Genomic DNA, 16,903 nt, shown 5'->3' on the forward strand with positions numbered 1-16,903 from the left:
TCACTCATCATGTTCGACGGCGACTACAGCCCCTTTCAGAACAGCGACGGCGGCGAGGCGTGAAGCAGCGCCCTCTCCTCTTCTTCGCGGCAGCTTTATCGGTGACAACAGTAGTGCCGTTGGAGGACATGGAAGCAGTGGCGGCCGAACAAGAACGCGACGAGGCTGAGAATGAATGGCGGCGACGAACTGAGGTGGTGGCTCCCTGGACGACAGCGGCGCAGTAACGACTCGCGGGTCTGACGACGGCGACGCGACGGCGGTGGTGAAGCCCGACGCGCCGGCGACGCTCCTCCCTCCTCTCTTCCTTCCTTCCTTCTCTGTGTGTCCCTCACCCCACTTCCCTTTCTGTTTCGTTCTTTCCCTCTTCTGGTGGCTGGGTGTGTGTGTGTTTAGAGTAGAGAGGGTAGCAACTGCGGCTGCTTGGGTTTGGGGGGCTAGGGCTTCATTTTTGAAACTTAGGGTTAGGAGTACTTTTGTAATTTCAAATAAAAGTAGGGGTAACATAGTAATTAGGAATAAATTTTAATCCAACAAAATTAATGTATAGAAATACTATTTACTCATCAATTTTACAAATTATTTTCAATAAAATGTCCCAACCAAATAATTAGAAATAATATACTTAATTTCTTCATTTTCCAAAATAGCAGTATTAATATTTAAAATATTAATTACTTAGTTCAAATCACATAAAATTCTTATTATTTCATAACTATCAACTTTATACTTTAAATATAGAAAATAATCCAATAATTATAAAATTGGATAATAATCATAACTCATCTCAAATTCAATAAATCAAAACTTGCCTTAATTATCTTTAATAAAATAATTTCTGAAATTAAGCCTATAAATAACTATAAGATTTGAAACTTGATGATAATAAGACTTTTCAAAAGTTATGGGTCTTACACAAAGCCTAAAAAGCATAACCTTTACCTAAAGCATAATTTTTTTTATTTTTGGCTACACTTTTCAAGTGTACCTGAATAGGTGTTTTCTTGTAGTGTTATCTCCCATACATAAATTTGCAACATATTATAGCTTCTATTTACATGTATAACAAGCTATTTTATATGTAATAACCTAGTTTTCAGAGAAACGATGCATTTTTCTAAAGAAATATAATTTTTTCGAAAGTTTAGTGAAGTAGGCACCTCTACTGTATCATCAAGCACCTCACCATATCAACAGTTATCAAACTAGTGAAAAACTACGTTTTAGAGCCAGCTTTGCCTGGAAATTTCGAAAATTCGAATGACATGGTTAGATTCTGTTTAACAAGCCAATTTCTAATATGCAGGAAAATAAATAATGTTTTTTATAATATTATTTTAACCTGTCCAAAATCTACTAGCACGATATATTGCCGGCACTCGCCGATGAACTTAACTATGCTAATGTATTATCATAGATCTTTTATCTCCAAGATAATCATGTTACTAGTATCATTTATACTAGTAGCTCATATATTTATCTCTAGGAGTGTAATTACTAGTGATCTAATACACCTAACTTTAGTAATTATCTCCCGAATAATATTTTATTATTAATTTTTGGATAAATCACCTTATAACTCCCATGGTCCACAAGTTTTCAGCCACATATTTCTTCTTATTTATCTCTAAGAGTGTAATTACTTGTGTTTTAATACATCTAACTTTAGTCATTCTATCCTAAAAAATATTTTAACTTAATTTCTTGGTGACTAAGCTCCAAAAGCCATGACCCCCTCCCCCAAAGTGACACCACCAGCTTCATTTCTCCTTCTTCCTTGGTCTAGAACTCCTGAGAAAAAAAGCTAGAAACTCTATGGATCCTCCAAGCTTTAAGGTTCGATTTCTTGAGCTCTAAAATTTCCACAAAAAATCTAAACCGATTAAAGTGTTCTTCTCATCTTCCTCTTTATTTTCATACCAGATTTTATAAGGTATGATGAAGTATTTTGGCTGTTCTCCTTCCTTGAAGTTTCGGCCATGAGAAACCATGGAAAAAACTTGATGTTATTGTTGTTCTTGGTGGCGAAATCATATCTAAAAGTCTTATGGAGCAAAAAACCATCAATTTCAGCTTGAGAAAGGTGAGTAAACTCTTCTTGAATTCTTGATGAAGGTTCAGCCTTCATGGTATTTTTTAATTAAAAGTTGTTTTTGATTGAAAATTTGGAAGAAAGTGAGATAGAAATCACCTAGAGAAACCGATTTTTGGAGCTGTTTTAAAGAGGTAAAGTTTGATAAATTAATTATAAATTAATTGTGTTCTTGATGCTCGATTATTATATGATTGTTTGATACTTGAAATTGAGTGATTATGTGATGTTTTAATCATGTTTTTATATGGGAAACAAGCTTATTACAAATCATTGGATTCATGAAGATCCATGGCTGCTGGGAAACCGTGCTTCATGGAGCTCGTTTCAAGCTTGTTTAATGTGTTTTTTATGAAGGTTTGGTGGATGGAGTTGGTGTTAAGAAAATGACAAAAATTGGTTACCGAAAAGCTTGAAAAATGTATTAAGAATCAAGGTAAAAATCATGAAGAATCATAGTTACAAATTCGGTCTTTAATCAAGTAAGAACAGCAACATGATTTATTTTAGGGATACAATAGTAAATAAATAAAAGATTGAAATTAAAATAGTAATTTCAAAAGTTTAGGGATATTTTGGATATTAAATAAAAATTTAAAGAAAAAATAAAAATTCATAAAATATATAGGAATATTTTAGTCATTATAAAAAAATACAGGGCTATTTTGATAATTATATAAAAATGTTAGGACAAAAATATAAATATAAAAAAATTTAAGATTAAAATATAAGTAGATAAAAATTCTAGGATCAAACTGCAATTTATAAAACTTTAAAGATAAAATAATATTAAACGAGTTTTAGTAATAAAATATTATATAATATTATTTTATTGATAATATTAAAATACTAATAATGATAATATAATAATAGAAGACAAAATAATAATTTTTTAAAAAGTTTTAGAAAGACTGTTTGAAATCCATAATCTAGAGGTTCTCTTCATAAAAAACCAAAAGTGAGATAAGAGAAGAGTATAAAGATTAATTAAAAAATTAAAAGAGAACAAAGAAAAGGACAAAGTCATCTAATAAATATAAAAAAAGAGAATGAGAATTAGTAACTGAAAGGAGTGGATAAGGAAGATAAACAGAGAAAGAAACTGAAAAAGGTTTACAAAAGGGAAAATTTAAAATGTATTGTGGGAATGCCTACAACTGAGAACTGTTTTCTAGGGGTACGCATATTAAAGTCAACAGATGTGGTTTCGGCCATTCGACTTAAAGTTAACTGATGAGGCTTCGACCATACGATTGGTATGCAAGTGATGCAATGAGAAAGCCATATTTAGGACTTATTCCTAGGTAATGTTGGGTTGTAGGTAGTCAACCGGCACATGAGCTCGTGGCCTCCATAGGATAGACATGTATCATCTTTGTTTGTGCATATTCTTCTATTTGTATTCTGTGTGAATGTTATGTTCTTTGTATTCTCTTTCTATGTGATATTTTTCTGTATTCTCTGTTTGTCTACTCTTTTTTTGTATTCTGCTATTTGTCTGTTAAACAACAAAGAATTAACGAACCTAACCTGTAACCCAGACCTTACTAAGAACTGATGCGTGAGCATCTTTCCTATCTTTTTCTAGTGAATTTACATTTAATTTGTTAAGTTTTATCAAGAATTAATTATCTTTTAGCCACTATGGATGCCACTTTGAGTCTTGTGCAAATCTGTTTATTATAGGTAGCATGTGGTTGGATTTGATGGAGCCTCCACAGAAAAAGAGAAGAAGTCTATATAGAGCAGGAATGGCTTAGAGGATGAAGAGGAAGCTTGCAAAAATGGAATCAGCACAAGAATTAAAGGAGATGACAGCGAGGAATGACGCGTGCGCGTGCCTGACACGTACGCGTGATTTGGAGCTTTCCATGGCAACGCGTGCGCGTACCTGACGCGTACGCGTGAAAAGCGAAGTTGCACAGCGACGCGAAGAAGACCATCGACGCGTACGCGTGACAAGCGCGAAGTGCAGAAAATGCTGATTCCTATTAATTCTGATTTAAACTTTATTTTTATTTTAAAATAGAAAAGATATTATTTTAGTTTTAGAAAATAGATTTTACATTAATTATGATTAGATATAAAAGGAAAAAGAAACTTTCCTTCTGGGGAGTCCATTCCACCTCTACCAAAATATATTTTATCAGAATCCTTATTTTTCTCCCTTGCCATGAGCAACTAAATCTTTTAGCCACTATGGATGCCACTTTGAGTCTTGTGCAAATCTGTTTATTATAGGTAGCATGTTGTTGGATTTGATGGAGCCTCCGCAGAAAAAGAGAAGAAGTCTATATAGAGTAGGAATGGCTTAGAGGATGAAGAGGAAGCTTGCAAAAATGGAATCAGCACAAGAATTAAAGGAGATGACAACGAGGAGCGACGCGTGCGCGTGCCTAACGTGTACGCGTGATTTGGAGCTTTCCATGACGACGCGTGCACGTACCTGACGCGTACGCGTGAAAAGCGAAGTTGCACAGCGACGCGTGCGCGTACCTGACGCGTACGCGTGAAAAGCGAAGTTGCACAGCGACGCGTGCACGTACCAGATGCTTACGTGTGACACGCGAAGAAAACCATCGATGCGTACGCGTGACAAGCACGAAGTGCAGAAAACGCTGATTCCTATTAATTCTGATTTAAACTTTATTTTTATTTTAAAATAGAAAAAGATATTATTTAGTTTTAGAAAATAGATTTTAAATTAATTAGGATTAGATATAAAAGGAAAAAGAAATTTTCCTTCTGGGGAGTCCATTCCACCTCTACCAAAATACATTTTATCAGAATCCTTATTTTTTCCCCTTGCCATGAGCAACTAAACCTCCACTGTTAAGGTTAGGAGCTCTATCTATTTGTATGGATTGATTCTATTGTTTTCTTTATTTTAATTCATGTACTGATTTATAATTCAAGAATTGTTTTCGTTATTTATCTTATGAATTTGGGTGGAACGGAAGTATGACCCTCTTTCTAATTGAGTTCTTGTATAACTTGAAAAAGCTCTTTACTTGAACAACAGCTTGAAAATAATTTCTCCTAAATTCTAATTATCTGGATTTAACAGGATACGTGACATATAATCCTTTTATATTTGAGTAATTAGAGTTTCTGTGGCACATAAACTAGGATTAAACTTCACCTTCTAATTGGAATTAATTGATCAAGGAATTGGCAGTTGATGAGAATTAGAGGAGACTAGAAAGGTCTAAGAAATTAGGGTCTGGTCACATATAGTTTGCCATGAATTAAATCTTGCATGATTAAAATAAATTAATAAGAAAAGTCAATCCAGAAAATAGATAACTCTAAATCCTTAACTACCTTCTCCATAATTTATTCCCAACTTATTTATTTGCCAGTCTTCTGTTTAATGCTTTTTGAACTCTCAAACACTATTTTCTGTTTGCCTAAATAAGTAAATTAATCAACCATTGTTGCTTAGTCCTTCAATCCTCGTGGGATCGACTCTCACTCACCTGAGGTATTACTTGGTACGACCCGGTGCACTTTCCGGTTAGTTTGTGGGTTATAAATTCCGCACCAAATTTTTGGCGCCGTTGCCGGGGATTGATTATGATTAACAACTATCAGTTGTTTGATTGCTTAGATTAGGCGTGTTAGCTTTAATTTTTTTAATTTTTGCTTAGTATTTTCAAAATAAAAATTAAAAGAAATAAATAGCACTAATATTTTTCTTTAATTTCTGAAATTAAGTTTGGTGTCACCTAGTTAATTTTATTTTACTTTGCTTGTTTATTTTCCCTGTTAATTTTCGAAATTTTCTGTCTGATTTCAGTTATCATTTTTGAAATTTATTTATTTATTTTATTTAGTATTTTTATTTTATTATTTTACACAGGTTACCTCACAGGGACTTCTCTGCACTCTGACGTAGAGAATCTCATCTTTTCTTGTCTTCTGTTTGTTTATGCGCAGGAACAGAGACAAGGAACATCTCTTAGACTTTGATCCTGAACCTGAAAGGACTCTCAGGCGACGTTTGCAACAAGCAAGACTTTACAAGGCTGCAGAATCCACTATGGATCCTAACAATGCTGTTAATGCCAATGTGGCAAATCCGAATGGGGATGATCAACAAAGGAGAATGCTTGGCTCTTACTCTGCTCCTACTGCAGATCTTTATGGAAAAAGCATTGTGGTACCTCCTATAGCTGCGAACAACTTTGAGATGAAGCCACAATTAGTCACCCTGGTGCAACAAAACTGCCAGTATCATGGTCTTCCCCACGAAGACCCAAATCAATTTATTTCTAATTTTCTGCAGATTTGTGATACTATGAAGACAAATGGAGTGAACCCAGAGGTGTACAAACTCATGCTCTTTCCGTTTGCTCTGAGAGATGGAACAAAGCTATGGCTAGATTTCCGACCCAAGGAGAGTTTGGATACTTGGGACAAGGTTGTTACTGAGTTTCTTACTAAATTTTTCCCACCAAAGAAGCTGACTAAGCTTAGGGTGGAGGTTCAGACCTTCAGGCAGAAGGATGGTGAAACCCTTTATGAAGCTTGGGAGAGGTACAAGCTACTGACTAGGCAATGCCCTCCGGACATGTTCTCCAAATGGACCCAACTAGATATCTTTTATGAAGGCTTGGGTGAAATGTCCAAGATGTGCTTAGATAATTCTGCAGGTGGTTCATTGCACAAGAAGAAGACACCGGAGGATACTATTGAGCTGATTGAATTGGTTGCTAGCAACCAATATTTATACTCATCTAATAGGAATCCTGTGAACTCAGAGACTTCTCAGAAGAGAGGTGTGTTGAAAATGGAAGCTGTTAATGCTATTCTTGCTCAGAACAAGCTTATGTCTCAGCAAATAAATTTACTTACTCAGCAGATGGGTGGCATGCAAGTCTCAACTATCAACACCCAAAATCTACCTCAAGAGGTCTCTTATGACATGATAGGTAATTTTGTGCAAAATGATAATTATGGTTATGCTCAATCCTCTTCTGAACAGGTTAATTACATGGGGAGTGCTCCTAGAAACCCCAATAATGATCCGTATTCTCAGACCTACAATCAGAGGTGTAGAAATCACCCAAATTTTGGGTAGAGAGAGCAACCTCAGAGGCAACAGAATTTAATAATAATTCTCAGGGTGGTTTTCAACAGAAAAATTTTAATAACCACCAGTTTCAGTCATCTCAGCAACCAACTTCTCAGCCCAGCAGAACAATGATTTGGAAGCAATATTGACAAGTTTCAGACAGGAAACCAGAGCATCCATCAAGAACTTGGAGATTCAGATGGGTCAACTAGCCACAAAAGTTAATGAAATTGATCAGAGGACCACTAATAGCCTTCCCGGCGACCAGCCGGTTCGACCAAAAAACCGATGAACCGGACTCTCTACGGGTCCGGTCCGATAATTGGACCGCACAAGATAAGAAACCGGTGCAAATCGGTCAAACCCGTAGTGAACCGATAGAAACCGGTCAAACTCGATGAAGACCGGTCCGACCGAACCGTTTCAATTTCAAAATTTTTTTAAAATGAAATAGCTGGGGTTCAAACCTCCTCCCTCAAGGTTATGGACAGTGGCATTAACCACCAGGCCAACTTGCTTGTTACCAATATATATACAAATTAAAATATATATTGATATCTTTAAGCAAATAATTTATTTCTATTTAAATTATTTTAATTTTAATTATAAGTTCACTCATTCTTAAATTAATTTTATTTTTATTTAATAGTAATTATAAAGTCACTTATTATTTTCTTTTCATAATTATATAATATCTATTAATATTATTTTTCAATAAATACTTGTAGTATATAATAATATAATAGATATAAGCTAATTAATAAATTATTAAAATTCGAAATAATAGTTATTTTAATATAAAAATAAAATAAAAAAATTTATGATAGAGTAAAATTAATAAAATACTTATTGTTTCTGTTCTATATTGTTTAGAATAGCTAGATATTTTTAAAATATTAGTAAAAATATGTATTTTAAATTTTTAATTATAAATTTTTGACTATATTTTGTTTTTTATTTATATAGGACCGGATCAATCGGTTCAACCAGTGATCCACCGGTTGAACCAATGACCCAGTAACCTGACCGGTTCGATCACCAGTTCGGTTCTGATAACTATGCTTCCCGGTAACACAATTCCAAATCCAAGAGAGGAATACAAGGCTATCACATTGATAAGTGGACAAGTGGTAAGTACAGAAGTACAAGTTAATGAGGAGCCAGTTGAAAAAGAAGATTGCAAGGTTATTCAATTGAGAAGTGGTAAAGTAGCTGGCTCTGAAACCAAGGTCAATGAAGAGTTAGTTAAAAAAGAAGCTTCAGATGAGAAGAAGGAAGAAGTAGAGCACGTCCCTCCAAAGCGTGCAGACAACCCATTCCCAGAATCTCTTGACACTTATCCTACATTGCCAAAGACTCCTGAGTACAAGCGTAAAATGCCATATCCTCAGAGACTTCAAAAGGAGACCAAGGACATGCAGTTTTCAATGTTCTTGGAAGTCTTCAGAAAGTTGCAAATCAATATTCCTTTTGCTAAAGTTTTGGAGCAAATGCCTCTCTATGTCAAGTTCATGAAGTAGTTGTTGTCAAAGAAGAAGCCTTTAAAGGGAGATGAGACAGTGGTCCTGATTAAAGAATGCAGTGCCATCATTCAGAATAACTTGCTAAGGAAGATGCCAGATCCAGGGAGCTTCCGAATCCCATGCACCATTGGGAGCACAACCTTTGAGAAAGTATTATGTGATCTTGGAGCAAGCATCAACTTAATGCCCTTGTCTGTGATGAAGAAGTTAAAAATCCAAGAGGCACAACCCACAAGGATAGCATTACAGATGGCAGACAAATTTATGAAGCCTGCATACGGATTAGTGGAGAATATCTTGGTTAAAGTGGGTAAGTTCTTCCTCCCAGCAGATTTTGTGATTCTTGACACAGGGGAGGATGAGAATGCCTCTATAATCCTAGGAAGACCTTTCCTAGCCACTGGGAGAGCTCTAATTGATGTAGAAGTAGGTGAATTAGTGCTCAGAGTGCATAATGAGCAACTGGTCTTTCATGTCTTCAAAGATATACATTCAGCAGGTAAAGAAGAGAGGTGCATGCAAACTGAGCTTATTGATCCAAACCTTCAAGAACCCCCTGATGACGGACAGCAGAATCTGCAGCTCAAACCTCCTTTGATGACAATCAATAAAATTCCTCCTGATATCAAACCTAAGTTTGGTGTCGGGAATGCATCATCCACCAAGGAGGAGGTTCCCCAAAAGAAGAAAATACCCAGGGGATGAAGAAACAAAAAGATCCCTACTGAAGGTTTCTCCCCAAGAATGAAGGTGGTGTTGACTAGGAATCCAGTATGGATTTATACAGCAAACATAATCTTCTCTCTGGAGCATATTGAGCTAATTTATGGAGACACGGGAAAGAAGTTCAAAGTAAGGGGTGAAGAGCTGAGCCCCTACGATCCTCCTCCTTAGAGGAGCTGACCGTCAAGCTAGTGACGGTAAAGAAGCGCTTGTCGGGAGGCAACCCGATAACTTCGTATCCTTAGTTATTTTTCGTAGCAATAGTTTTCTTACTTATTTGATTTTTATTGAGTTTTTACTGTTTTTTTTTATCATGCAGCTATTTTATAACAGGAACCGAACACTTCAGGCGACACAAAAAAAAAAAAAACGAGCACACGACGCGCAAGAATCACTGACGCGTACGCGTCATATGTGTGTGCATGAAAAATAAAATTGGACAGAGAGTTATGATGGTGTGGGGCTGGAATGGTGCTGTGAGCACAAGCCGCATCATACGTACGTGTCCCTGACGCGCGCGCGTCGTTTGCGCTTTTCGCCACCCACGCGTGCGCGTCCCTGACGCGTACGCGTGACCCTGAAAAACGGCGTAAATGGGTGCATGGCCAGAGAGTTATGATGGTGTGGGGCTGGAATGGTGCTGGAAGCACAAGTCCCATCACGCATACACGTCCCTGACGCGTGCGCGTCGTTTTTCAATCCTGGCCATCCACGCGTACGCATCCCAGACGCGTACGTGTCGCATGCGACGCCCAAATTAAACCCCTCAGCGCCTGATTTCAAATCATCCACCCCCCCAATCCTAATTCTCTCTTGTTCTTTTATCCTTTAATTCTTCTTTCATCATACTATTTTTTTTATGTCCCTCTCTGTTTTCAGTTATTCTTTGCTTGAGGACAAGCAAACCTTTAAGTTTGGTGTTGTCGCTTCGCTTATGGCTTTTCTACGGGACCAAAGGGAGGCAAATCATCTTCACTAAGGAGCATAGCCGGAGGAATGAGATGGCCACCAACATAACTGAGGTGGTTGAGTTCTTTTCATTCTATATTCCTTCCCGCTCTTACTATGTCATATTCCGGCTTTCTGCTATTTTGCTTTGTTTATTGCATGATCCTTTATTAGTTAGATTCCTAGGTTCGAGTTTAGTTCTGTTATTTTGAAATTTTCTGTTAATTGCTTTAATGTTGAAAGGTGTCTCATGTATTGCCCACTGATCTTGAAATCAAAAAGAACGAAGAAAAGGAGATGTAATGCATGAGAAATTGAGTTTAATTTTTATTTTTAGTCTCATTTAATAAAATGTGATGGTGTTCTCTGTGATTTTGAATGCATGACATGAACAGTGCATATTTAAATTTGAATAAAAGAATGTTGATGTACAAAGAACAGGGATTTAGAGAATTATTATGACTTCTCTGAAATAAACAAAAATTTAATCCTTGAAGCAAAAGAAACAGTAAAGAAATATATATATATATATATATATATATTTATAAAAGCAAGGTCCAAGACTCTGAGCATCAATGACTAAGGAGGTCAAACATGATTAAAAGCTCAAAGAGTTGTTTCCCTAGTCATATGCTTGTGGTGTTCTTGTGTCAAGTAATTCTTGAGACAAAACATTTAGAGTCGAGATCAATTGCAATTAGTAGAGTATGCCAAAGGCTTTGAGCACCACTGTTTGGGAGTAGCTGAAAGAAAAATTAGAACTTCAAAAGAGTTCCCCAGTTAAGTGCTTGTGGTGTTTCTGTGTCAAGTGAAGCTTGAGACAAAATATTTAAAGTCACGGCTAGGCTCAAGGTGCAAAGCACCAAAGAAAAGAGAATCAAAGAAAAATTGTTGTGTTCAAGGGTTAAATTGAGTTACAAAAGATCAGAGAATCCATAATATGATCCGGATTCTAATTCCAAAGGACACTGACATCCCTCTGATTCAAAGGAGAGTGAGATGCCAAAACTGTTTAGAGTTACAATGAGTAAACCCCACTATAAGAAGAGACATGAGCTTAATCGAACTCTCATTCTCAAGAAAATTCATATCCTAAGCCTATATTAGTTTGGTTGCTTGAGGACAAGCAACAATTCAAGTTTGGTGTTGTGATGCGTGAGCATCTTTCCTATCTTTTTCTAGTGAATTTGCATTTAATTTGTTAAGTTTTATCAAGAATTAATTATCTTTTAGCCACTATGGATGCCACTTTGAGTCTTGTGCAATTCTGTTTATTATAGGTAGCATTTGGTTGGATTTGATGGAGCTTCCGCAGAAAAAGAGAAGAAGTCTATGTCGAGCAGGAATGGCTTAGAGGATGAAGAGGAAGCTTGCAAAAATGGAATCAGCACAAGAATTAAAGGAGATGACAGTGAGTAGTGATGTGTGCGCGTGCCTGACGCATACGCGTGATTTGGAGCTTTCTATGGCGACGCGTGCGCGTACCTGACGCGTACGCGTGACAAGCGCGAAGTGCAGAAAACGCTAATTCCTATTAATTCTGATTTAGACTTTATTTTTATTTTAAAATAGGAAAATATATTATTTTAGTTTTATAAAATAGATTTTAAATTAATTAGAATTAGATATAAAAGGGAAAAGAAACTTCCCTTCTGGGGAGTCCATTCCACCTCTACCAAAATACATTTTATCAGAATCCTTATTTTTCTCCCTTGCCATGAGCAACTAAACCTCCACTGTTAAGGTTAGGAGCTCTGTCTATTTGTATGGATTGATTCTATTATTTTTTTTATTTTAATTCATGTACTGATTTATAATTCAAGAATTGTTTTCGTTATTTATCTTATGAATTTGGGTGGAACGGAAGTATGACCCTCTTTCTAATTGAGTTCTTGTATAACTTGGAAAAGCTCTTTACTTGAACAACAGCTTGAAAACAATTTCTCCTAAATTCTAATTATCTGGATTTAATGGGATACGTGACATATAATCCTTTTATATTTGGGTAATTAGAGTTTCTGTGGCACATAAACTAGGATTAAACTTTACCCTCTGATTGGAATTAATTGACCAAGGAATTGGCAGTTGATGAGAATTATAGGAGACTAGAAAGGTCTAAGGAATTAGGGTCTGGTCACATATAGTTTGCTATGAATTAAATCTTGCTTGATTAAAATAAATTAATAAGAAAAGTCAATCCGGAAAAATAGATGACTCTGAAGCCTTAACTGCCTTCTCCATAATTTATTCCCAACTTATTTATTTGCTTGTCTTCTGTTTAATGCTTTTTGAACTCTCAAACACTATTTTCTATTTGCCTAACTAAGTAAATTAATCAACCATTATTGCTTAGTCCTTCAATCCTCGTGGGATCAACCCTCACTCACCTGAGGTATTACTTGGTACGACTCGGTGCACTTGCCGGTTAGTTTGTGGGTTATAAATTTTGCACCAATAATCCCAAGTTCTTACCCCAACTCTTTCCTACAGATGGAGACATGAGTTCTTTTCCTTAAGCTACTGGAGGTGCAGAGGACAATGTTTGCCTTTTGACAACATCCAGCTTGGTCCGAGTTTTGAAGACCTAGAACGTATTTTCTCTCGCTTTTGTAGTCTATATACAGGGATTAAGTGAGTATAAAGTCTAGGCCAGCTTGGGTACCAACTTAAGGACTTCTTGAACATGTTAGGGCCTAAGATGTTGTGTGTGCGTGTGTATTTATTATCTAACTACTTCTTGGGGTGTCTTAACTGAGATCTAAACACTGCTAACGGCTGGATGACTGAGTACTATTAACTCACACGAGATGTATATATTTGTGTGGTTGCTTATAACTATTCTGTCTATTATTATTTGTGATTTTATCTGTGAATATTTCTGCTTGTCAACCCAAACATTTTTAGATAAAAATACCCCGCAAAATAACTACGTTTTAACAACAAATCAGGCTCATATATTAAATAACAGTTAATTATTAGGGAGACGAGTTAGTAACGCTTAGCTTCTAGTATAATCATGACATGCTATAAGTTAACTCATTACAATTTGGTATCAAAGGAATTCGTTCTCAGTAGAACTTGGGAAATGGACTGAACCATGCTTCACTGCATGTTCTGCTTATTTGTCTCATGCGGTTAGGGTATTTTTTAGATACATTTGGCATAAATGTCTATGAGCGCTCATTTTAAAAACTATTGTGCTTAACTTGAGATATTAACACAGATGGATAAGACTTCAATGGCTGCGAATATGCATAGTTTAATCGAATAAGGAATTCTGAAAGACAAATTGGTATAAGGCACAACTATCTTCATGGCTGTTATGATCTCCGTGGCTATGGCTATGTGAGATATGGTTGCTATGCGAAACAGACTGTTCTCCTCATTAAGATGGCTTGAAGAAAATAGATCACTTGAAAATGGATCTTTCGCAATTTCTTGCACTTCAATCAAATTTTAAAGGCAAGTTTTTTTTTAAGGATGGTGAAATGTAATGTCCAAGTTTTTAGCGAAACGAAACCTTTTCCTTAAGAAACAATTTTTTCCGAAAGTTCAGTGAAGCAGGCACCTCTACTGCACAAGCACTACATCATCAAACACCTATCTAGTGCATCATCAAGCACCTCGCCATATCATCAATTATTAAACTAGTGAAAAACTGCATTTTGGAGCCGCTTTGGCTAGAAATTTCGAAAATTTGAATACACTGTTAGATTCTGTTTAACGAGCCAATTTCAAATACGCAGGAAAACAAATAAATAATATTTTATTATAATATTATTTTAACCGAATCCAAAATCTACAGGCACAGTATAATGCCAGCATTCTCCGATAAATTTAGCTATGCTAATGTATTATCATAGATTTTTTATCTCCAAGATAATCATGTTACTAGTATTATTTATACTAATAGCTCATATATTTAGCTCTAGGAGTGTAATTACAAGTAATCTATTACACCTAGTTTTAGTAATTATTTCTCGAATGATATTTTATTATTAAATTTTGGATAAAACACCGTATAACTCTCATGGTCCACAAGTTCTCAGCCACATATTTCTTCTTGTTTATCTCTAGGACTGTAATTACTTGTATTCTAATACATATAATTTTAGTAATTATCTCCTAGAAGATATTTTAACTTAATTTCTTGGTGACTATGCAACAAAGGCCACAGCCTCGTCCCCCAAAGTGACCCCACCAGCTTCATTTCTCCTTCTTCCTTGGTCTAGAACTCTTGAGAAAAAAAGCTAGAAACTCCATAGATCCTCCAAGCTTTAAGGTTCGGTTTCTTGAGCTCTAAAACTCCGTCAAAAAATCTAACCTAATTAAAGTATTCTTCTCATTTTTCTATTCATTTTCATACCAGATTTTATAAGGTAAGATGGAGTATTTTGGTTGTCTCCTTTCTTAAAGTTTCGACCTAATTAAACCTTCACTGTTAAGGTTAGGAGCTCTGTCTATTGTATAGATTGATTTTATTATTTTTTTATTTTAATTCATATCTTGATTTCTATTTCAAGAATTGTTTTCGTTCTTTATCTTATGAATTTGGGTGGAACGGAAGTATGACCCTCTTTCTAATTGAGTTTTTGTATAACTTGGAAAAGCTCTTTACTTGAACAACAACTTGAAAACAATTTCTCCTAAACTTTTAATTATCTGGATTTAACGGGATACGTGACATATAATCCTTTTATATTTGGGTAATTAGAGTTTCTGTGGCACATAAACTAGAATTAAACTTCACCCCCTAATTGGAATTAATTGACCAAGGAATTGGCGGTTGATGAATTTTAAAGGAGACTAGAAAGGTCTAAGGAATTAGGGTCTAATCACATATAGTTTGTCATGAATTAAATCTTGCATGATTAAAATAAATTAATAAGAAAAGTCAATCCGAAAAATAGATAACTCTGAAGTCTTAACTGTTTCTCCATACTTTATTCCCAACTTATTTACTTGCTCTTTTAATATTCTTTATATTGTTTAATGCTTTTGAACTCTCAAACACTATTTTCTATTTGCCTAACTAAGCCAATCACTCAATCATTGTTGCTTGATCCATCAATCCTCGTGGGATCGACCCTCACTCACCTGAGGTATTACTTGGTACGACCCGATGCACTTGCCGGTTAGTTTGTGGTTATAGAATTTCCGCACCACTAGGCAATCCTAAAAGCTCCAACTTCACGGACGTTCAAGCCTAGGGTTTTAACTAATCCCCAATAGGGTCAAGTCACTAAGTCTCAGCTCCATAACTGCCTCTGGTCTCAATCATTTCCAATATAATCTCATCTTTACTCCCAATATCTAATTCCTCAGTTCAGTAATTTCAATCACAAATAATAGCAATACAAGAAAAACACAATTAGAGAGCAAGTATGGCAAGTATTTCAATTAGCAATCAAATAGAAATATACAGTTAGGCAAACCAAAAAAAAATATGCACACTCAAATAATAGCAAACAAATGCACATAATGCATGCCTATCCTAATCAAAACCAAAATTATCAATCAAAATCATAATTCATTATCTTCACATTGATCACAAGGATACTTATCCTAAGGCCATGAGTGGGATAAAACCACTGTCCTCACCGTGGGCAAGACGAACCACCATCCCCACAACTACACCACAACACTGAACAAGCGGGACAAAATTCACGTCCTTGCATATACCAGGTGAAGATGTCTCATAAATTAAGTCTTTATCGGGGAATTATTCATTAAAATTCATCGTATCTACCCCCAAAAACAAATATAATCCTTATCAACCAAATCCATTATCCTCAACAAATTCACCATTGATATTAATCCCTAGTATATATATCTCATTCATAGTTTTTATCATAAGCCTCATATAACCAGGGACGGATATACTCTTATGGATGTGGGGGCAAGCGCCTCACTACAATTTGAAATTTTATTGAGTAGTATATAATAATAATATTTATTTGTTCCACTAAATTATTAAATTTGACCTCACAATCATTTTTTATTTAACTTTTGATACTTGATAGTAAATTTGAGAACTTCATATTAGATATCCATTATAATGATCAATTTTCAAATTTAAATAAGATTGGTGTTCTTTCTTAAAAATCGACTCGAAAGAATATTATTTATCCATTTGTGTTTCTTCTTTAGAAATTAGCTTTAATTTTTTTCAAAATAACTACACTAATTGAATTAACTTTTTAACTATGAATATCATCAAGAGCTAATTGTATGAAAGTTGAGTTTTAAATAATTGTTTAACAATATATATATATATATAAAAGATATTTTGATTATATTGTCAAGATTTTAAAATATAAAATATAAAAAATTAAATTTTAAATTATATGTTATTATTTAAATTATTATTTTAGTATTTTAATTTGTAATTAGATATTTGAAACCTAATCATATTTTATAATAACAAAATATAATTATAACAACAATTATGCTACGTATATATAAAATAATCACTTGTACAGAATAAATCTTAAAATACAAATTTTGAAATACAAAATACACATTGAAAATAAGTTAAAC

The 16,903-nt window shown here is 35.0% G+C and overlaps 1 protein-coding gene and 1 non-coding gene across 5 annotated transcripts; one reads left to right on the forward strand and one right to left on the reverse strand.

The window, feature by feature from the left end:
- Window positions 1–1,607: 1,607 nt before the first annotated feature.
- LOC112759082 (uncharacterized) lies at window positions 1,608–12,185 on the forward strand. 4 transcript variants are annotated; one of them, XM_072221207.1, is made up of 4 exons: window positions 1,608–1,836; window positions 1,924–2,083; window positions 6,032–7,026; window positions 11,644–12,185. In XM_072221207.1, the coding sequence occupies exons 3-4, from the start codon at window positions 6,135–6,137 to the stop codon at window positions 11,715–11,717; spliced, it is 966 nt and encodes a 321-aa protein (XP_072077308.1). In that variant the 5' UTR covers window positions 1,608–1,836; window positions 1,924–2,083; window positions 6,032–6,134; the 3' UTR covers window positions 11,718–12,185. The 4 variants fall into 4 exon arrangements, 3 of the variants coding, with proteins under 3 accessions (XP_072077308.1, XP_072077309.1, XP_072077307.1); XM_072221208.1 differs by lacking the exon at window positions 11,644–12,185 and adding an exon at window positions 8,136–8,329; XR_003179931.3 differs by lacking the exons at window positions 6,032–7,026; window positions 11,644–12,185 and adding an exon at window positions 3,779–4,278.
- On the reverse strand, window positions 6,564–6,670 carry LOC112761364 (small nucleolar RNA R71). The gene has a single exon (XR_003181762.1). It is a non-coding gene; the product is annotated as a small nucleolar RNA R71 (small nucleolar RNA).
- Window positions 12,186–16,903: the final 4,718 nt, after the last annotated feature.

The sequence above is a fragment of the Arachis hypogaea genome, chromosome 16, assembly GCF_003086295.3.
Source record: "Arachis hypogaea cultivar Tifrunner chromosome 16, arahy.Tifrunner.gnm2.J5K5, whole genome shotgun sequence".
Lineage (NCBI taxonomy): Eukaryota > Viridiplantae > Streptophyta > Magnoliopsida > Fabales > Fabaceae > Arachis > Arachis hypogaea.